The 22,559-nt window shown below is 36.9% G+C and overlaps 1 protein-coding gene across 1 annotated transcript in view; it reads left to right on the top strand.

Moving 5' to 3' along the window:
• The window catches only part of ZFC3H1 (zinc finger C3H1-type containing), a 57,364-nt gene extending 40,806 nt beyond the window's left edge, over window positions 1-16,558 (top strand). The window contains exons 24-35 of the mRNA XM_037049440.1: window positions 329-566; window positions 2,802-2,907; window positions 2,991-3,189; window positions 3,724-3,818; window positions 10,666-10,776; window positions 11,055-11,159; window positions 11,287-11,452; window positions 12,591-12,691; window positions 14,178-14,279; window positions 15,196-15,235; window positions 15,490-15,552; window positions 15,682-16,558. Of these exons, the coding sequence (XP_036905335.1) occupies window positions 329-566; window positions 2,802-2,907; window positions 2,991-3,189; window positions 3,724-3,818; window positions 10,666-10,776; window positions 11,055-11,159; window positions 11,287-11,452; window positions 12,591-12,691; window positions 14,178-14,279; window positions 15,196-15,235; window positions 15,490-15,552; window positions 15,682-15,795 (1,440 nt within the window). The 3' untranslated portion in view covers window positions 15,796-16,558. The remainder of the gene's footprint in view (window positions 1-328; window positions 567-2,801; window positions 2,908-2,990; window positions 3,190-3,723; window positions 3,819-10,665; window positions 10,777-11,054; window positions 11,160-11,286; window positions 11,453-12,590; window positions 12,692-14,177; window positions 14,280-15,195; window positions 15,236-15,489; window positions 15,553-15,681) is intronic.
• Window positions 16,559-22,559: the final 6,001 nt, after the last annotated feature.

Raw genomic sequence — 22,559 nt, forward strand, 5'->3', positions numbered from 1 at the left:
TTTGTTTTTACTATTTTTTCTCCTTGTCTTATTAGATTTTGAATAATAAGACGTGTAAAATGTTCAGATACATTTAATCTTTTTCCAATTAGTATGTCATGTACCTTCTATAAACATAGTAAACATTACTAATTTAGTATTGATATCTCTAAAAAGTTTTTCGATTAAAAAAATCAAAGTTGTGATTTTCAAAGTTGCGACTTAGGTGTTTAAGAACTACTCCAAAGAATTACACCTGTTTTATTATTTGTTGCCTTTACATCTAAATCTTAGGTATAGGAGTGATTATTTTAAAAAGCACTTTCAGATTTTTTTTAAATTTACCTAGAATGCATTGAAATCGGCTAATGATGGAATAGTAGCTGAGTACCTTAAAACAAGTGATCGGTGTTTGGCATGGCTGGCCTACATACATCTTATTGAATTCAACAGTCTGCCTCCAAAATTTTATGATCCATCTAATGCCAATCCTTCAAGAATGGTTAACACAGAACCGTTCATAATGCCGTGGCAAACAGTTCAAGATGTAAAGACTAATCCTGATATGTTGTTGGCAGTTTTTGAAGGTAAGTATAAATGTTTCTAAATTATTTATTATGGTTGTTTATTATTAAGTGGAACAGACTTACATATACCAGTTGTAGTTTCATACTTTATTATTATATTAGTGTTTGAAAGATTAACGATTGAATCAGAAAGAATGGGCATTGGCATCTGTAAATGTTGGGAACTGTGATACACCACATAATTAGTTTTTCTGATTAAGACAAAGAGTATCAGCTTGATAGGTAAATTATATAGGTTTAACAAGTTGATTGAATCACAGAATCAAGTAATTCTTTTTTTGAAGCAATCCATCAAAGTGAAAGTTAAAGATTACATCTTATTTTTAAAGGCATTAATATTCGATTCATCAGTGAATCTGATTATTGTTATATACCAAATAATGTGTCTGCTATAGAATACATTTAAGGTGTAGAGATTATTCCTTCTTACTAGGAAGTATATAGCCTAGTCAGAAGATAAAATCTATACATTTGACATAATTATTAACAAATGAGGCCAGATAACTGTGTATCTTAGTATGTAGTCTAAGTCCTATGCTTACAGAGGAGATTAGGATTTGTGATTGACAAAATTATATGGGACAGGCCGTAAACCAAAAGGGAAGAGATCATTGTAGGTTGGTATGATCAAGGAAGTCTTCATAGAAAATTTAGGACTTGAAGCTGGATTTGGAAGCTCAGCTGTCATGTGACATAGTGGGCCTCTTCAAAGGTAGGACTCTTGTCTTATCTTTGGCTAAGGATGTCTGGCTGTGTGCTAAGTGCTTGGTAAATGTTTATTGAATAAACCAGTGAAGAGAGGAAGGAAAAGAAGTACATTCCTGTTAGAGGAGCTAAGTAAACAAAAAACAACCAGTAGTTAGGAATTAGTACATTGGATTTGAAGGGAAATTAGAAGCAAGAGTCCTTATTAAAGCAAGAGTTTTGTGCTGGAGAATAATAGTAAGAATTAACTTCAGTAAATGGAATGATGCCAAGTTTTCAAGAACTCTGTAAGTGTGGTAGACTTGATGACAATAGAAGTTTTTTAAGAAAGAAAAAAAATGTGCTGAAGAGAAATGATATTACAGGGAGGAAAACCAGCCAGAAACTCATTGCCATAACCTGGGAAAGAGTATTTATTAGATACATTTACAGTTAGCACATACAGCAGGGGACAGATTAGACATTAGGGAAGAAGAGAAGAAATAGTCACAGATGAATTGAGGGTCTTGAGACTCGGAAAATGAGTGTTTTAGTAGAAAACTGGTAAATTTGGAAGACTGACTTCAGTAGTAGGAGTGGTATTTGTGAATGGTAGTTGGTCATCCAATGGGAAAAGCCTTCCAGCAGAAGGAAATAAGGAAGTGACCATAGTGAATGATTATGGATAGAGAAGTGGATTTGGAAGTTAATTACATAGAAATTACTGTATTACAAAGTGCTTTACAGTTTTTAATGTGCTCTCGCAGTAAATCATTCAGTAGTTGAAGCTGTGAGATGTTTCCCCTGAGGAAATGGAGATTTAAAAGTACAGCAGTAAGGGGTAAGAGGGAGAATAGAGACAGTAAAGGAGACCAAGAGGAAATGTAAACAGTCTCTTAGAAAAAGAGGCAAGGAGAAATTAAAAAGTAGAGGAATAACTATCAAATGCTAATCAATTAAAATGAATGTGGAGGTAGGCTTTTAGGTTCGTTTAGTTATGATCCTGTGTGAACTTCAAACGTGCAGTTTCAGAATGGCATTCACTTAAACTTGTGCAAATCTGGGAGTCATACTGCCATTGGGCAAAGGAGGAGATGGTGGCAGTTGTGTGAAGTAAAATGTGGTACCATTCTTTAAGAAGTGTCCTGTCTGATCAAAAAGAATTCTTTACAGGGGAGAAGTGTGATTTGAAGGAGTAAGGAAAGGATCTAGTCTAGGGGGAGACACTTAAATGGCTGTATGATAGCAGTCAAGGCCTTTTTTGAAGTGATCTGAGAAAGATGAAAAGGTAATTCTTTAATTTTTTTTTGAAGTGAGTTTTAAGGAATTTAGGATAAATGCACAGGCACTTGTTATATTGGGTAGTTTTATTTTTACTAGGAAAGAGAGAGTAAGAGATTGAGTTTGGGTAAAAGGCAGGAGTTCAATACAAAATGATGGTCAAACTAAGGGATGATAGACCATCTTCTCCTATTGGTTTTTTAGAGTTTAAATAACAGCCAGATAATTCATTTTATGTTTGATTCATGTTATTGTGATATTTTTGGGTAGATGCGGTGAAATCTTGCACAGATGAGAGCTTTACTGTTGAGGAAAGAGTAGAGGCCTGTGTTCCACTTTACGCAAACATGATTGCTCTGCACCAGCTGCTAGAAAGGTAAAACTTAATTGACATACAGTTAACCTTGTATTAAAAGTTGATTTTTAAAATATATAGACATGTATTTTTTTCTTGTTAAGGTATGAGGCTGCAATAGAACTTTGTAAATGTTTGTTGGAATCTTGTCCCGTGAACTGCCAGTTGTTGGAAGCCCTTATTGCTTTATATTTGCAAACAAATCAGCACGACAAAGCCAGAGCAGTGTGGCTTACTGCATTTGAAAAAAATCCTCAAAATGCAGAGATTTTTTATCATACGTGCAAATTCTTCATCTTGCAGGTAAAAATGAAATTACTTAAATATTTAAATATGTTTTTATGTTTCACAATTTCTTAAGATGTTTCAGGCATTATCCTTTCCGGGAAGATTTTCTGGTCCTTGTGCCCTTTGCACGCTGGGTTAGATATTCCTTCTCTCTCTATAGTATGATACCCTGTACATAGTTTTACCATTACACTTATTAAATTGCTTTGTAATTTTGCTCATAGCTGCTTTATATACTATAAAGAATTCTTTGAGAGCAAGGATCATGTCTTACTAGATCAGAGCTCCAGCACCTAGCACAGTGTGAAACATATAATAGAAGTTTAATAAGTAATTGATGGCTGCAGCTTGAGATTGTGGTATGTCGAGTGTCCAGCTGTTTAATGCTTAAGTTGAATTTAATTTGGATATCAGAATATAGAAGTTATCTCTACCCCTACCTACTAAAGAGATCTAATCAGTGGAGTTTTTTTAGGGGGTTTTCCTCCCTTGAAAGATTTTAGTTAAACATTGTAAGCCTAATATGTGTTCTTCCTCTTTTTAAAATAGAATCAAGGGGATAGTCTCCTTCCATTTTTGCGAAAATTTATTGCATCCTTCTTTAAACCTGGTTTTGAGAAGTATAGTAACTTGGATCTGTTTCGGTAAGTTTGTAGCATTATTGGTTTGCAGAGGAATGAGATAGTATAGTTCAGTGGAAAGATTTTAAATTTTTTTTTGAGGATTGACTACATTTTAGACTGATGTTTAAAAAATACTTGACCACCCTCTTAGGCAATAGAATTTAATAGAAATGGAAAGATATAAAATGCTTTATATTATTTTGATTAAAGACACTAATGAAGGCTTATATTAACACCATGGTGACTTATTCTGTTTTTAATTTAATGTTATTGTTAATTTTAGCACATGATAATATAGCAATGGGTTATCCTGGGACTATGGTAATATTTTTTTCTTTTTTTGAAAAATGAATTTTAAGTTACTTCAGTGATCAAAAGTGAATGTAAATAATTTGCCTTATACTTTTTTTTAATTCTAAAGAAAACTGCTCTAACTTCTGAAATGTTGAGTAAGAAATTTTATAGGATTCTTTTCTCAGTAACTCAGTAGAGCTTTGTATTTGCTGCTTTTGTGTTGCTGAGTTCTCTTTCTAACAACAGTAAGAGGTCACAGCAGATCATGAAGAATGATTTTTTTTAAAAGTTCTTTCCCCTTCTTATCTCTCTGTAGTGATCAGAAAACTTTTTTTCTTAAGAGCCATATAGTAAATATTTTAGGCTTACAAGTCATGTATGGTTTGTCACTACTAGTTAACTATGCTATAGTCTGTGGTAGCAAGAAGGCAGCCACAGACAGTATAGAAACTAATGGGTATGGCTGTGTTCTACTAAAACCTTATTTACAGAGACAGGTGTAGTTTGTTGATCCTAAGGAGCATCCAGAGGAGACTTTTTTATCATGACACATTCTGTAATTTTATGTGAGGAAGAACAGAGAGAAGGAAGGCCTAAGCTGAATAGCTCCTAAAATGTTTCTAATAAGAGAAACTGATAAGAGAAGATAAAATCTTGCAAATGTAATGCTTGCAAGTATTTTTTTAGATGTTCCTTTCATCTGTACCCAGTATAGACATATTATGTAAAAACATATTTTTAAAACAACCCACATTTTGTTAAGTTGCGGATCCATTCACTGTAGAGTATTTGGTAGCATGGCGCTTTAATTGGAGATTTGGCAAAGAACTTTTGGGCCACAATTCTTTCCTTGACTTGAGTCTTTACATCTCTCTTCTTATGGTAGCCAGTTTACTGACAGTGATTTCAGTATTCTTTTGGAAATTCTTTATGCTGTGCCATATCTATTGGATTGGCTTATAGATAAGAGACACATTTTATATTTTCATGAATAACTATTGATTTGGATATTTTGAGTATGCTGGCTATCTTCAACTAGGTATAATGGTGATTGTTCTCAGTTAATGTCTCGATTTGGTCACTGTCAAATTCAACTGGTCTGCCTAACCCTGGAGTAGCATTCAGTGAGAAATCTCCAGCATGAAATTTCACAAACCATTTTTGATGTGTTAAGTCAGTCACAGCACCTTTTCCATTCACTGCGCAAATCTTTTCTTGCATTTCATTTGCATTTAAAAAATATTTTATCAATTGTGCTATTATAGTTGTCCCAATTTTCCCCCTTTGCTCTACCCACCCAGAGCCCTCCACTCCCCTCAGACAATCCCCCTGACATTTGTTCATGTCCTTGGGCTATGCATGTAAGTTTGTTGGTTACTTTACTTCCTATAATGTACTTTACATCCCCATGGCTATTTTGTGACTATCAGTTTATACTTCTTAATCCCCTTACCTCTTTACCCATTTCCCCAAACCCTCCTCCCTTCTGGTAATCATAAAAATGCTCTTCGTATCCATGATTCTGTCTCTGTCTTGTTTGCTTAGGTTTTTTTAAGATTTATTTTATTATTATTTATTTATCTTTAGAGGGGAAGGGAAGGAGAGAGGGAGAGAAATATCAATGTATGGTTGCCTCTTGTACATCTGCTGCTGGGAACTGGCCTGCAACCTAGGCATGTGATGTGCCCTGATTGAGAATGAAACCACGATCCTTTGGTTCGCAGGCCTGCGCTCAATCCACTGAGCTACACCAACCAGGGTGCTTAGTTTGTTTTTTAAATTCAATTGTTAAATCATGATGATGCATTCCTTTAGTTTTTTCTTATCTGGGAAGTTCTTTATCTGCCCTTTGATTCTAAATGATATCTGTGCTGAGCTGAGCAATCTTGGCTTTAGATCCCCGCTTTTTATCACTTCGAATATTTCTTGCCATTCCCTTTTAGCCTGCAAAGTTTTTTGAGAAATTGGCTAACAGCCTTATGAGAACTCCTGTAGGTAACTAACTGCTTCTCTCCTGTTGCTTTCAGCATTCTCTCTTTACCTTTAACCTTTGGCATTTAATTTTGATGTGTCTTGGTGTGGACCTGTTTAGATCCATCTCATTTAGGAATCTGTGCTTTCTGGACTTAGTCTATTTCCGTCACCAAATCAGAGAATTTTACTTTCATTCATTTTTCACACAGATTTTTCCAATTTTTTGCTTTTTCTCTTCTTCTGGCACCCCTATGATGCAAATGTTGGTTTTCTTAAAGTTGTTCCAAATGCTCCTTACACTCTCCTTTTTTTTTAGATTCTATTTTCATCTTGTTCTGCTTGTACCCCCCCCCACCCCCGCCTTGTGTTTTATATCATTGTTTTGATTTTTGGCTTCATCCATTTGATTTTGGCTTTAATCAGTTTACATGATTCCCTGTAAATTGTTCATTTCCATTAGCATAGCCTTCATTTCTGCCTGCTTTTTTAAAATGCTGTTGGAGTACTCATGAAGTTCCTTTAGCATCCTAATTACCAGTGTTTTGAGCTCTGCATCTGATAGATTGCTTATCTCCATTTCATTTAGTTCTTTTTCTCAAGTTTTGATCTGATCTTTCATTTGGGTCATGTTTATTCATCTTCTCATTTGGCAGCCTCCCTGTGTTTGTGTCTCTGTATTAGATAGAGCCTCTGTGACTCCGTTCTTGGTAGTGTGGCCTGTAGGATCCAGTGTCATAGCCCTCTCTATCACCCAAGCTAAGTACTTTAGGCGTGCTCTTCATGTGGTCTGAATAACCCTCCTCTTGTAGTTGAGCCTTGGTTGGTGTTGGTAGGTTGATGGGAGAGGGATTTACCCAGGCCAGTCAGGTGCAAGGACTGTCTGTGATCATTGACCACCATGCTCTGCCTTCTGTGGAGGATCAGCTGTGCAAGGGCAGGGTGATGGTGCTCTGTCGTGGTCTGTAGCTGTCCACTGGGTGCACAGGCTCTGGTGTTTCCCAGGTGGTGAAGGTCATGGTCTCGCACCACCTGTGTTCTGCCCAGGGCCACCCTGCCTGAGCTACAGTGCAATCTACAGATGGCTGCTACTTGTGTTGGACTTAGAGATTCACAGGTGGAGCCAAACTGTAATCCAAAGCTGGCTGCTGCTAGTGCCTGGCCTGGGGCCACTTAGCCAGAGGTTTGGGGCTGGGGGCAAGCCTTTATGTTGGATGGGGTGGAGCCTCAGGTAAACACTAGGGTGCAGCAAACAGTGTAAGTGAGGTTGATGGAGTCTCAGATATGGCTCCTACTTGCTGGTTCTGTGGCTGTGTGGGGGAAGGGCTCAGAAAAGGCACAATGACCTCTGCCCACTTTTCTGTCTGGTAGAGAGTTATACCCCAGCTCTTGCCCTAGTGCCAGACATTCATTTCCTCCCCATATGCCACTCGTGCCTTTCAAACTGCTATCCCAGTGGTGCTGGAGTTGAGAGGGAGTACATCTGTGTAGGTTTGTTGACAGCCCTTTAGGAGGAACTGCCAGGGAGTTCTGTAGTTTTTTTCACCACCTCCAATCCTGCTGGTTACAGCCAGAAGTTATGGGAGTTTACCTTCCTGGCACTGGTACCCTGAGCTGGGGTGCCTGGTGTGGGGCTGGGACCCCTCACTCCTGAGATATCTGTCCTGAATTTTATCTACCACACTTGGGTGTGGGATCTGCCTGTTCCCTATCTCTGCCTTTGTATCTCCTACCCTTCTGGGTTGATGGTGGTTTCTTTAGTTACCTAGTTAGTTGTTGGATTGCCATTCAACTTGGTTTCTGAGGGTTCTGAGTGATCATTGGTCACCTGTAGTTTAGTTGTAGTAATTTTGTGCTTGTTCAGGGAGGCGAACCATGTCTGTCTATACCTCCATCTTGACCTGTGATCTCAATTGCATTTCTTTTAATTTTTTTATTTTTTTAAAGATTGTACTTATTTATTTTTAGGGAGAAAGAGAGGGAGAGAAACGCTAATATGTGTTTGCCTCTTGCACACACCACACTGGGGACCTGGCCCACAACCCAGGCATGTGCCCTGACAGGGAATTGAACCAGCAACCCTTTGGTTCTCAGGCTGACACTCAGTCCATTGAAACACACAAGCAAGGGCCTGCATTTTTTTTAAAATGCACACTGGTATGATAGCTTTCCCAATCTAACAAAATTGTTTCAGATGATGTTAAAGACAACGAAGCACTACTAGAACCATCTTACAGAAAAAAACAAATGAAATTTTTGGCCAACCCAGTAGATGAATAGCTTAGAATAAATTACAAAAAAATAATTTAGAATGCAAATTAATAGAGAATTAAGCTATTCTATAATTATGGAATTTGGTATCATTCAGCTTTCCCATGCTGGCTTTCTTCCTTTTTAAATTAGATTGCTTAAACATCTTAAAATCCGGCACAGGATAAATCCAAAGCTAAATGAAATGTTTAACATGCTTGCTGGTTTTGATCTCCCTTTGTGCATAGAGATAATTGAGTTTTTGCTTCCAGTTTTTGCTGTAGTAACCAGAGATCTTTATATTGTCTTAAATGTCAACTTATAAAGCAGAATATATGTGTCAATAAAAATTTAAAAATGGGTTGTCTCCAAATAATCTTCTCATTGTTTACTAAGTTGTTCTACTAAGTTGTTCATCTTTATTATTTTGTGGGAATAGTCCTAATTTATAATTTGCTAAGAGTTATAAGAAAAAGATAGCCTGGGCTTAGTTTTATTTTTTAGATAATACTGAAGTCCTTATTTACACAGAGTGTGCCTTTCTCTTAATTTAAGAAATCTTTTTTTGAGTCTAACACTAGGAGAGCAGCAGTCAGTTGAGACAGTTTTGGGAATTGTAATACTTACTGATAATAAAATTTTAAATATAGAGAGTTTATTAATAGAAGTCAGCACTGTTACAGGTTCAAAATCTTATTTTTTTTTAGGATTTTATTTATTTTTTTTAGAGAAGGGAAAGGAGGGAGGAAGAGGGAGAGAAACATTAATGTGTGGTTGCCTCTTGTGTGCCCCGCCACTGGGGATCTGGCCTGCAACCCAAGCATGTGCCCTAGACTGGGAATCAAACTGGTGACCTTTTGATTTGTAGGCTGGCAGTCAGCCGCTGAACCACACCAGCCAGGGATATTTTTTAATTTCATGAGTAGAAATTATAAAGCAAATGTGTAGAACTCTTAATATTTACCTAGAGTTTGATTTTATCATTTTCTGTATAACATTTAGTATAAAGACAAAGAGCTAGATGTGGTAATTTTCATATGTTTCAAATCAATTTGAAAATTAGTCAATAACTATAACAGTTAACCTAGGAATTTCATTCACTTTACTGAAGTTAGCCTAGGGATAGATTAGATTTGAAGTTATCTCTTGTCAGTTTTCAGTTGAAAAAACTAATACCCTTAGAAGGTAAGTGATTAACTCATGGTAACATAGCTAGTTGTGGTCAAGTTGGAGTGATAACCTGACTCTTAGCTGTCCCAATTTTCCCTTTCTTATAGTTCTTCTCCCATCCTCCCCCCAGAGCCCCCATACAGCCTCTCTAATCTATTATAACTTAGCTCATTAAAATGATTTTTAAATCCAAGGTAAATAGTTACACTAGTGTGTCCTTGTTGAGATTAATATATTTCCTTTAAAAACGTGATTATTGCTCTGGCTGGTGTGGCGCAGTGGATTGTGTGTCTGCTTGCTAACCCAGGGGTTGTCAGTTTGATTCCCCTGTCAGGACACATGTCTGGGTTGTGGACTGAGCCCCCAGTTGGGAGCATGTGAGAGGCAACTGATTGAGGTATCTCCCACACATCAATGTTTCTCTCCCTCTCTTTTGCCCTCCATTCCTAAACAAACAAACAAATAAATAAATTGAGTTAGATCTTAAAAATATGGTTTCTGAAGATGGTTGTATGTATTATATACATAAATTATAGTGGGCTGGGGGGTTCTTGAATTAGTCAAAGTCAAATAGATTTCTTGTACTGACTGACTTTTTAGAGCTTTACTATCTTACCATATATTGTGGCTTTTCAAAAGGAAACTGTTTGATCTTAGTTGATCTTACACCTCTTTTTAACAAGTGCCTTATAGGCCAGTATGTTACAGAATATATATCATGTCTAAAATGAATATATGATATTGCATCTATAATGGTACATGTGTGTTTGTATGGGAGAAAGAGGTTGTTTTTAGATAATTAAGTTTTGTAACTTAAAGACTTTTTTTTACAAGAAAGCACAGATTTTGTTGGAAAATTTTATATATTTGGTAGTCTCATTTGTTATCTTCTGTTTTTAATTAGGTTTAATTAGATAATTATTGTGGTTTGTTTAATTTGGGGGATAAACTGAAAATTTTATTTTAGGAAAAGAGTTACTCCTGTAGGTATAAAATAATAAATAATAAATAATAAGTATGTGGTGCTAGAGGTGTGAGCAGAGCAGTGTGGTGTACATGGAAAATAAAGTCTTACTACCTTATAAAAGTACAGCAAGGAAATTTAAATTGAAAATGAAGATTTTTTTAAAGATTAGTAGCTCATGTGTGCGTAGACATAATTTCAAAGTTTTTTCCCCTCCAGGTATCTCTTAAATATCCCAGGACCACTTGACATTCCAGCCCGTTTATGTAAAGGGAATTTGGATGATGAAATGTTTAACCACCAAGTTCCTTATTTGTGGCTGATTTACTGGTGAGACATTATCTGCTGTAGAGAGAAATGTTGCATATTCGGCTTGCATTTGTTATTTATTATGTACTGAGTTACACTGTGTTAAAAATCAACCTCATGTTAAAGTCACTGAAGCAAAATTGAAGGGATGCTAAGGTTTATACATTATTAAAGGAGAAAGATCAAAAGAAGGATTCCATTGTAATAATATCTGTCATGTGTAAAATATACTTTGTCATTCCTTTACCTAATAGAATTGAGCTGTAGACATACAATGTTTTCCTTCATTTTTTAAACAGCCTTTGTCATCCTCTTCAATCAAGTATTAAAGAGACAGTGGAGGCATATGAGGCAGCATTAGGGGTGGCCATGAGATCTGATATAGTGCAGAAGATTTGGATGGAGTAAGTTTAGTTCCTCTTAATAAGAATGGTATTTGGAATAAGGGGATATGGTGGGTAAACGGGTGATCGTCTTTCTGAGTCTGAGAATTACTAATTATTTTAAATGATAATATTTTTCTTTTGGCAGTTATCTTGTCTTTGCCAATAATAGAGCTGCTGGATCCAGGAACAAAGTCCAAGAATTCAGATTGTTTACTGATTTAGTGAATAGATGTTTGGTTACAGTTCCTGCCCGATATCCCATTCCTTTTAGCAGTGCTGATTACTGGTCCAACTATGAATTTCATAATAGGGTAAGAACTTAAAACTTTTTTTGGTAGATGTTTGTACCAAAGGAAGGACTTAAAAATAACAGCAAAGCCTCTGTTTTATATCAAGAGCTTTTTCTAGGATCCTTTCCTAGCATTTACTCTTCTTTTTTAAATTAAATTTACTGGGTGACACTGGTGTATGAGATATAATTTTCACATGTGCAATTCTGTGCTACTCTTACTCTTGATCATGTTCACTACTTATCTCTTTCAGTCCTAGGAAGATCCCTTTAAAGTTCAGTTAAGATAAAATGTACATATTAGTTATGGTATATTTAAGAAAATTTAACATCGAAGCAAAATTGAAGAGATGTTAAGATTTAATACGTGTTAAAGAAGAATGACCAAAAGAAGTAACTCTAATTATAACTGTAATGTTTTGCTAGAATTTAACTGAATGAAAAATTCGGTAATTTCAGAGTAAATAAGATGGACTTAATAGTGTAGCTGCTCTTTTTGGTAAATTTTGTCAAGGAAATTGGGCATAAAAAAAGCTGAAGTCACATGCTATTTAGAATTTTAACATAGAATCTAAGTATATAAGATTATCTTCTTATAGGCAGTAGAAGGTGTTTTTCAAAAAACTTTCCAAGACTCCTTTCATTCAGCGCAGTGTAGGCTAATGCAGACTAAAAGCTCTAATGTAAACTAAAACATACATTTTTTTGGGTAGGCTGATTTTATTGCTAATCAGGATAACCAGTTATTATGCTTTGTACTTCTATGCCATCCTTTATCCCAGGATCTCAAACCACTTTATGGACATTAAATCATTTACACACGGGCATTCCATGAGCAAGATGTGGCAGGTATTATTAGCCCTATGACTTGCCCAGCTGTACAGCAAGTAAAGGTAGACTCAGGAATGAAAACCTGGACTTCTGGCTTCTTGTCAGTGTTCTCGGTCCATGGCTGTCATCACTAGACCGCATTTCCTAAGTCATGTTTGGAAAATCACTAATAAAATTAATGGTAGGAACTATAACTCATAGCCTCATGCATTATTATAATTTATACATTCATGTCTTAAAGACCATGTTGGTTTTCTCATTGAAACACATAGGTAATTGGATTTCACATCTTGTTGCATTTATTTTTCCTTTCCCCTCAATGTTTTCAGGTTATTTACTTTTATTTGAGTTGTGTTCCTAAGACCCAGCATTCCAAAACCTTGGAACGGTTTTGCACAATTATGCCAGCTAATTCCGGACTTGCACTGAGGTAAGAAAAAATATAATTTTTTTGGTTATTCAGCCCAATAGTATAGGATTTTTATATAAAATTATTCTTAAGCGTGGTAAGAACAATCTGTTCTTTCACCACTACTTCATTGATATATAAAACTTCAATTTTAGAGTTGTTAAACAATGGGTTTTGCTACTCATGTAAAAGTCAGTGTAAAAATCTGGTTCTGTCAGAAAACTTTGCAGGCTACAAGGGGCATATAATTCAGTAACGTTTGTTTATGTTTCCTAAGCATGTATCATCTGTTCTTAGCCCACCTATTGAATATCACAAGCACTGAATATGTTCTACCTGGCAAAGGGACATTACTTATGAGATTTTTAGTGTTACAGAGATAGTAGGCAACTATATTTGTATATATTTTGGTTTTTCTGACTTATTTCCAGGTAGGTCAAATGATCTCAAATATTAGCATGCACCAGGAATCAAATGGAGATTCCTGAACTTGAGCCCTCAAATCACAATTGAGAAACACTTATCTAGGGATTTCATATATTCAGTTAAGAGATTTTTGAGCATTTCTTTGTAGTTTCTCTTCTCTGATAGAGAAAACCCATTGCTACGCTCAAGAATTTTGCTTTCTAATTCCAGAGTTACACTACATGCTAATGCTTTGGCTTCTCATTGTGCAGTCTTTCTCACTGCATCAGTTTTGTCTTAAGTTTCTAAGTTTGTTTTGTGGATTGATTATAAGGTACCTAAAATATTTATCAAATCTTCCTTTTTGTTTCAAAGTATTTACATTCCACTTAACTTGTATGTGGGAACATGGTGTAAGAGGCTGGAAAACATTTAAAGGCCTAAGGCTTTGACAAAAATAGCCATAGAGTTTTAGAATAAAAATTCTTCGAAAGCATGCTAAGCTACAGAAACTAATTACAGAAATTTGTATTATGGAATGTTACCTTCAAAACACATGTGAAGTAGAAAATGTGGTTGTTTTTGACTAGTTTCTGTTAATATGCTAGGTGTTCTTCTGGTAAAGCTCCACTTTGTTTTGATACCTATTTCTTTGTCCTTTTTTTCAGAATAGAGAACTTAATAATTAGTCACTGTACTTACATTTTGTATCAAGAAACATTCACAACTAAATTATACTTGTTTAATGAGAGAAAAATACTGGGAACTTGCATTAATGTATCAAGTCATTATTCAAAAAAATTTGGGGGAGAGGACACATGGAGTATAATTTGGAGAGAATGCTTTAGTGTTCTGTAGGGCTACATGGGCCTTATTTTAGTTAGTTGAGGATGGCATGGGTCATGACTGGATCTCTTGCTAGTTGGCGTGTTCCTGTCTCAGGCTAACTTTTGAAAGAGGCATTCTCCGAATACTTGCTGAATAGCCTTGATGGCTTTAATTGACCAGGGATGGTCCCTCATCCAACATTCTGTTCATAGAGCACATTTGGGGTTCCCTGTACTTGCAATGCTTTGCTCATTTTTCTGAATATACTTTGCAGGCTACTTCATCATGAATGGGAAGAAAGCAATGTTCACATTCTGAAACTTCAAGCCAAGATGTTTACATATAATATCCCAACATGCCTGGCCACCTGGAAAATGTAATGCAACAATCATGTACATATTTTTATAGCTATTGCTTTTATTTGTAAGTTTTGCTCCAGACAGGTAAATTTTACATGCCATCTCATGTAAATTTTACATGCCAATTTTACAAACACCTTATTTTGTTTGTTTTTTTTTTCCTGGAGAGATCTTTCATTTAGATTTGTCTTTGACACTTGCTGAGGTTTTATACTGAGTGAAGGGGAGTGTTCATTAACAATTGCTTTTATTTTATTTTTTTTTTAAAGTTTTTTTTTTTAAACATTTTATTTATTTATCTTTAGAGGGGAAGGGAAGGAGAGAGGAAGGAAACATCAATGTATGGTTGCTCCTCGTGCATCCCCTGCAGGGAACTGGCCCCTGCCAGAAACTGGCCTGCAACCCAAGCATGTGCCCTGACTGGGAATCGAACCGCGATCGTCTGGTTCGCAGGCCCGCGCTCAATCCACTGAGCTACACCAGCCAGGGCAACAATTGCTTTTAAAAGCAAAATGGATTGAGTTGTAATTTTTCTTCAGGGAGAACATTTAGATAACAGTACTGTTACCAAACACACAAATCTTAAGTCCATCCCTTTTGAAATTCAGGGGTTTCTTCCATTTGTAGTATGATGTTCTCTTTCTTTTAAAGATGGTAGTGCCAGGTATTTTTACTAGTAATTATGATGAGTATTTTTCTTGAACGTTATTTATGTTCAAAACACTGGTCTGCTTTATTCTTGTAAAGTTGATAAAAATTGTTGAATTTTTCTTTTCACTATAGGTTACCCTCCTTGGAAGTTTAGCCTGTTACTTTCAGGAAGTTTTGTACTCAGATTCCCACAGTCAGTATTCTGCCAGTGGTAGTATCTCATTGTGTTCAAAGAAATATAAAATTATTTTCCCTTTTCTATATTCTTTTTTTTTTTCTTAGAGCCATTGCTGCTGAGATTGTTTTAAAAGGACAAAGAGAGGTAAGCCGTGATTGACTCTCAGATGGGTCACGTTTTTTAAGCTACTCTGCCCCTTTTGTTGACTTCCCAATTGAAAAGGAATGAAGCATAGAAGTTAACATTCCAAGAACTCTCTAAATGTTTGGAAACTCCCAAACCCAATGTAGCCATTTTGTCTTAAATGTTATCACATTGTGAAGTATTACTCAAATAGAATTGTGAACCTGTTTTTCATCACGTTTCCTGATGGAATTGTGTATATATCTATCTTATAGGTCCACCGTTTATATCAGAGAGCCTTACAGAAGTTACCTCTTTGTGCATCACTGTGGAAAGATGTAATGCTTTTTATCTTTTATTTTATCTTGAAGTTTTCCTATGAATTTTCTGCATGTGCCATATCCATTGATGTGGTAATGCTCAGAATATAGCTAAGTCTTACTTCTGTGCTTCCCTGTCTTTTACAGCAACTGTTGTTTGAAGCTTCAGAAGGAGGTAAAACAGATAACCTGAGAAAACTAGTTTCCAAGTGCCAAGAGATTGGAGTCAGCCTAAATGAGCTCTTAAATTTAAACAGTTAACAAAACAGAAAGCAAGAATCACTGAACACTGGGTGCACAGTCAGTTCTAAGTCCTTAAAATAATTGCCAAAATTATCTGAATGATCCTTCAAGATTAGGCTGATCCCTGCTAAGGTCTGTGTAATACAGACAAGCATTACTGATCATATCAAGTTCCCTACGATATCCTATCCTCAAAATCGGAAGCAATGAACATGACCCTCTTCGGCTGGATAAATGAACTTCGTGTTTGGTCTGCCTCTAGGCCCTGCCAGATTCTCATAACATCATGTACGTAAGTATAGTTCCTCAAAGTGACTGACATATATTTAATTTTGCTTTGTTTTTGTTTTTATTTTTTACTTTTTCCCCTTTATGTTTTGCTAGTCCTGATTCACTTGACAGTCTGATGCCTGAGAGATTCTTGTTTGGGATTTAATTTCCAGGGCTGAGTTTACAGTAAAAAGCAGGCAGTCCCTTTTAGTTCTTCCTCTTTAAACCTTTTGAGATTCTTCATTTCAGGATTTAAACTTAAGCAGTCCATCTTAAGGAAAGTGTAACTGCCATCCATGGCCACAAGTCTGCTAGTTGCACTTGAATGCTCTGAGAGGGTTGTTTATTGCCCTGCCCACGTTCTGGACTCCTTGCCGAGACTGTTTAACTTGAAGATTAAAGAAACTATTGCAAATGCCAGTGCATCAGAACCTAAGAGTGGTCAAATATTATGTGCAATTTTTTGTAAAGAAATTTTAATTTATAATAAAGTTTAACAGTTTAAAGAACAGTTAATATTTGAACTGCTTTGTACTGAAATACTACTTTGTAGTATTAAAATTGTTTATAAACAAAATATTTTTTTAATATAACTTTAAAAAAAATGTTGCTGTCTTTATTCACTTTTTACACTCTGGTGGGAAAGGGCTGAAGTAGGAGATAGGCATATTCACTCTAACTGTATCAATACTCTTTTATTTTGAACCTGCTTCCCCCCCAAAAAAAACATTCCAGTGACTTCTTAGTTTATGAAAAGATGAGTCCATTCTGTTTTGAGGACAGTGAACAGATAGGTTTGCCCTACTGTTAAATTCCTTGTTCTTAAGACCGCAGTGTTTAGATGTCTGCCAAGCTAAAGTCATTTAGTTTGAATGATTTGCTTAGTGACATGCTGACTTATGTAGAATATTAACATGACCAAATTATAAAGGAGACCTTGCTTTTTGTTTTGTTTTTCTTGTATATTGGGTTGCTTGTACCCCATTAGAAAAATTGTTCATGACACACACAGCGTAACTAATCTGGTCCAACTGCTACAATTGCAGAGCGGCAGCCCCGTGAAAGGCGAGGCAGGCTTGTACATCTGTGCCTTTGTATGATGTCTGTCAAAGTAAAACCATGGTTGAGGCCCTGCTCTGTGCCTACCAGCCAGTGCACATTTGGCTAGAAAGAGCCGTTAGGTTTTATGAAGAGTGGAACTCATTTGTCTAGTGTCTTTTATTAAACCAAAAAGAGGGTAATTGTTTTTTCTCTAAAACCAGACATTTATTTGGGTAGGAAATGGTATTCCCAGAGAGGTATTCCTCCTCCGTTGTATACATTTAACTATTTAACCTTGAATGCTTTTCCTGCTCTGTTTGAAAATCTTTGTTAGGTGCTTGGAAAATACTTCTCATCTTTTTCCCCATAGCGTAACAGTTTTGGTGTTAACTGAAATGTCTCAGTAGTTTTTTTGGAAACAGTGTTAAGTTTTTATTTCAGGGGTGGGGTATATTCCAAAACCTTCCATTTGTTCTGTTAACATTTCCATCAGCAGCAACTTTCTCCCCTTTTTGAAAAAATACCGTCATTGGTGCATACAACTCTAGTTCAGCCACACAAGCTGTACACTGTAACAACTCCAGGGTAGCCCTTCACACGTTGTACACATTCATGCTGAGCCTTAGCATATGTTAGCCAGCTGTTTCCTTTTTTGATTAGTTGTCTTATTGCTATTTAAAAACATGAAGCCATCTTATATAGAAATTGTATTGTCTTAAAGCTACCTCTTATGTTGCCTTTTCTTCCTGTCATTTTACTTTAACCTATACAGAAAAATAGCAGACACTGCTTAGGGATGAGATTTATGTTTCTCTCTTCCTTCCATATTCAGTTTTACTTGTTTTTTAATGAAATGCTTTCAACAAGTAATAATAACAATATTAAATAAAACTTGGGGTTAAAGTTGATAGTTATTGTGGTAGTATAAATGAAATATTTAACATACTGTATGACTAAAGTCTTTCTTTGAGCAGAGAAAGATCGTGTAGTGAGGAAAGATTAATCACTGAGAACTGCAGTCCCTTAGACCCCCCACTCCAGCCAGCGGGGAGAAAACCCACAAAAGAGGCATTTTAGACTGGGGGTTTTATCTCTGATAAAGGAAGATTGTGGTATATTTTTAGTGTTTTTCTTCATTTTAGAGAACAGCCTAATATTTCTATTTGCTTTTTAACGGAAAGTGGACCTTGTAACATTGTTGTCACTGGATTATCTCAGGCGGTTTGCTTTCAATTAAAGGGCATATAAACCTACATAATAAAGCAGGCTAGAACCTCCAGGTGCAACATCTAAGAGCTAAAAACAGACAAGCAAAAGGTGATTAAGACTGACAACAAATGTAGAGGGACTTTATTGAAGATTGTAGTTCAAATATTTATTTTTCAAGGTTGTTGAAAAAGTAGAAACATGTGGCTGTAATACAAAGCAGGGCCAATATTCTTGCTTAAAGGTGTCTCATGGTCACAGATAAGTCAGAATTTCCTTGAGTCTGCTTTTGTATTAACATTAGTGTGAGGGAAGAATGGAGAAATACAATTTTAATGATCTTTCAGGTTCTAGGATTATGCTTCTTAGGACAAACTAGTTATACAGAGGATTTTGGAACAAGAACTCTTTAAGAAAAGGCAGACTTCCAAGGAACAATTTTGATATTGTTTCTTTTTTGTCCATTATTTTCCAGTTTTATAGTCTACCTTCATTTTTTTTCCAAGATGTAGTACTTACTAATGTAGGTGGTAAAGCTGAACTGAAGGAAAGTATTTCTTTTTTGAGGGCTCTATCCCATGCACCACCACAAACGTTTCTCCCCTTCTGTAGGTTTTCTTCAGTTGTGGGTTTACTGTCTGAGGGGCCAGTGAGGAGCCAGCCGCGCAGGGACGTGCCGCCCCCCTGCCCTTACTCCAGTCACCACTCACCTCACTTCCTCAGGAACAGCTGTGCAGCGCTTCTTGAGTAGCACGTGACTGAGATATCTGCAATAAGTGTGAGGTAGATAATATCTAAAGCCGTATCTGCCTTTCAGAGATGGTAAAATGGGTGTAGGATTGTCTCCACTTTTCACTTTATGGCCTTCTCAAAAAGGACCAACAACACATTTCCGGAGTTCCCACAGTGGACAATCACACATTTTTTCATTCCAGAATCAATTTGAACTCTCCTACATATTCTCAATACAAAGGTGAATAAAGAGGGCCCTTAATCTAACGGAACAGGAGTACATGCCAAGGAAACATCTCCACGGGCTCCAAGTTTGGGTTGTAGGTTGGGAACGTCTTACCGGATGAATGCCTAAGACATAAAGTAGGAGGAGGAAAAATTGAGGCCAATAATACTATTTGCCACTCACACCTGGATATTATATAAGAGTTTGCATAAGTTTAGAACTGTACATTTCTAAAAAATCTTCCCCAAAGCTTCTTTGGCTTTGCTAATTCATTCACAACTAATGGTCTGTGAGACATGACAAGAGGTAAAACACTCAAAACTCCACAGCAGCTGAATCTCCCCAGAAGAGAGACCATTTGGGACATATGCTTGAAGTCCTCATGAGCAGAACTGAGTAGGAGTCAGTCTTATCAGGCCTAGCTTCAACAGCCTTAATGTGCAGAGTCTGGCTGGCATCAGTAGCAATCTGATAGATGCCACTGGTTTTCTTTTGTCTCCTGACTTCTTGAGTAGTGCATGAATAACAACACTCACGAGTACTGCAACTTTTGCAGCCCAGTGTCAGTCCCAGTCAAGGCTACAAAGTTATATTCCATTACTGTCTTTAAGAGTCATGGCTGTTTTTCTATTTACATAGAAACTACTTGGAGACAGCTCAGTCTTCAGTGGTTTAAACTGATTTTTCCAAATGACGCATGTTAGCCCATTTTTTAAAAATGCTAGATTTTTTAAAATGTGGAACTCAGTAATGCTAGAAATAAAATCAATTGGCGAGCAAAAATGTTTGCATGAGCTTAAAAGGAATATGTGCTACCTGTTTTCATCAAGAGAGAAGATTCACAATAATCTGAGGCCAGTTTGGTCTTAAGTGATGGGACTGGTGAGAGCTGATGGGTCTGGATTTTTTTCCTACAATGTAAAAATGCAGCTTATTGCATAGAAGATAGTGAATGGAATGTTAAGAATAGGCGAGTCAATAGTATCACAAATAGCATAGAACAACGAATACTTCTGTGCAGGATGAATACATTTTAGAAGCCACCCAAGAAATAAACAAATATGATTCTTCAAGGGCCATATATTCCGTGAACTTAAAAAGCCTAAATCCAGACATCAAAACTGTTTGCATAGCTGTTTTTAAAGAATATACTGCATTTGTCCGTGGTAATTTGTAAGATTCAAGATGGTCAACTCAGTCAAAATCAAAGATGGGTTTACAATGTTTAGTTGATAAAGCAAATTAAGTCTTGCAAATGTTCTTTGCGAGTGATGTAAGCTTTATGGAAGAGAATGATAGCCAACACCCTGGGGGCGGGGAACCAATTAGGAAGAGTGATAGAGGTCTGGGAACTGTTTGCAGTAATGGAGAGAGTCAGGACATCTGCTGCCAAGACCAAAACAAACTCTCAACTTGGCACATCGTGTTGTCAAAAATGAGACTGTGGGTAGGGTTGGCACTTCCTGCTGGATTCGAATGGAGCTACAAAGAAATAGTTTCAGGGCATAAGAGGAGTGTGAAACTATGTGAGTAAATGAAAACCTAATCTAAAAGATCTGGGTGTTAGGTTTAGCTCCACTAACTAGCTTTGTAATCATGACATGCCATTTAATTGATCCTTGTCTGTTTCCACATCTACAAAATACAGGAATATGTGCACTTACAGGTATTGAGAGATCATAGAATAGAAATTATCTTTAAAAATAAGTAGTATTTCTACTTTGGGTCATTTTCCAAAATTTTGAAGGTAAAGAGATGCTACAAAATGATACATTTGTTTTTTCTGGACGTAATCTCACCATCGTGTGGGGTTTATGACCCTACCAGTCCTCAAGCATGAGTTCCTGTCTGTTAAACACAACAGAGAGCACTGGCCTCTAAATTCAGTGGGTCAGTCCTGGTATTACTGTTCCAGAAACACAGGTGACAGTACCCATCAGGAGATGGTCTTCAAGTCAAATGGGGTCAGTATGAAGAGTTTACTGTAATGAAGCGCAAGCTGGTGGAAGCTCTGGTCCGAGTGGAGGAAAGAAATAAATCACAGAATGCAGAGCAGAGAATAATTGGTGGTATTCACTTTGACTAATTGATGAGGTACTCATAAAAGCAATATGATCTAGTTAGGGGTTGGGTGGGGAAGAAGAGTTGTGAATCAAAAAAGCCAAGAGTAAAAATCAAGAGCTTTGAATATGTTGCACGAGCCTTCTGTGTTAAGACTGATGACCATAGCAGTGGCTTAAACAAGACAATATATCTCTCAAATGAAAATCGAAGTAGATAGACCAGGACTGATTGGTATAGAACTCCTGGTGATGAGAGACTGTGGAGCCCTCTGTCTTGTTGCTCTGTCCTGTGTGACCTCAAGAGTGCTGCCAGGGCCCAGCTGAAGAAGTAGGGACTGAAATTAAACTCATGATCAGACAACCTGGGGCACTGGCTGAGTTGGCCTGGAGGAAGGGTGGGAGGAGGGCTTTTAAAATTCACACAAAGGGTTTGCCTGGACCTCAAGTTTTATCGGGAGGGGGAGCCTTCTAAGTTGCACAGCAGCTCTGTGGGTTATGATCCCGACGGTTCAAGATGGCTTTTCCTGTCCCAACCCGTTTGTTTACATTCCATTTGGCAGGAAAGAAAAACAATGACAAACCTCACTTAAAAGTACTTCCAACAAGCTAAACATCACCAAATCTCCTTTTGTCCCATTGCTCAGAACATAGACACTTGTCTACTGCAAAGTGGCCATTGGGAAATGTATTTTGGGTGGCAATGTGGGTGGTAAAAATTCAAGAATGAAGGGCAATATATGTTTAGGGCCATCAAAACATCTCTGCCACACCACCATCAAGGAGAGTATACAACATAGGGTGAAGTTAGTGGCTTGTTCCCAGCTTGTTCTAATCCACCTCCCCGCCCCAAACTTTGTCATGGTGAACCATGAAATCTGCTTAGCAGCAGGCCTTTGGGTAGTGAAATAACCTTCATCACTTTGGTGCCACTGACCTTAGAAATGGGATTGCATCCTACTTCGGAGGACGCCACCTCCTCAGTCAGCCCTGTGCATCTTCATGCAGTGTCTCAGTGAACCAGACGGCGGCGTGTAACCAACCCAACACACTTTCCATCCCATTGTCCACAAACTATTACGATCGAATTGTGTGGAAACAATACTGTTTATCTCCACCAAATTTTGGCTGGAGTAGAGACCTTCAGTCATATGTGAAAAATATTAAACTTTATTCTTCATTAAAAAGATATTCAGAAGAAAAACAATATTCTAGTGATCATAGCAGGCAAAATCAGGTACTCTGAC

The sequence above is a fragment of the Sturnira hondurensis genome, unplaced genomic scaffold (genome assembly GCF_014824575.4).
Source record: "Sturnira hondurensis isolate 20B ecotype Veracruz unplaced genomic scaffold, ASM1482457v3 Scaffold0006496, whole genome shotgun sequence".
In the NCBI taxonomy this organism is placed as follows: domain Eukaryota; kingdom Metazoa; phylum Chordata; class Mammalia; order Chiroptera; family Phyllostomidae; genus Sturnira; species Sturnira hondurensis.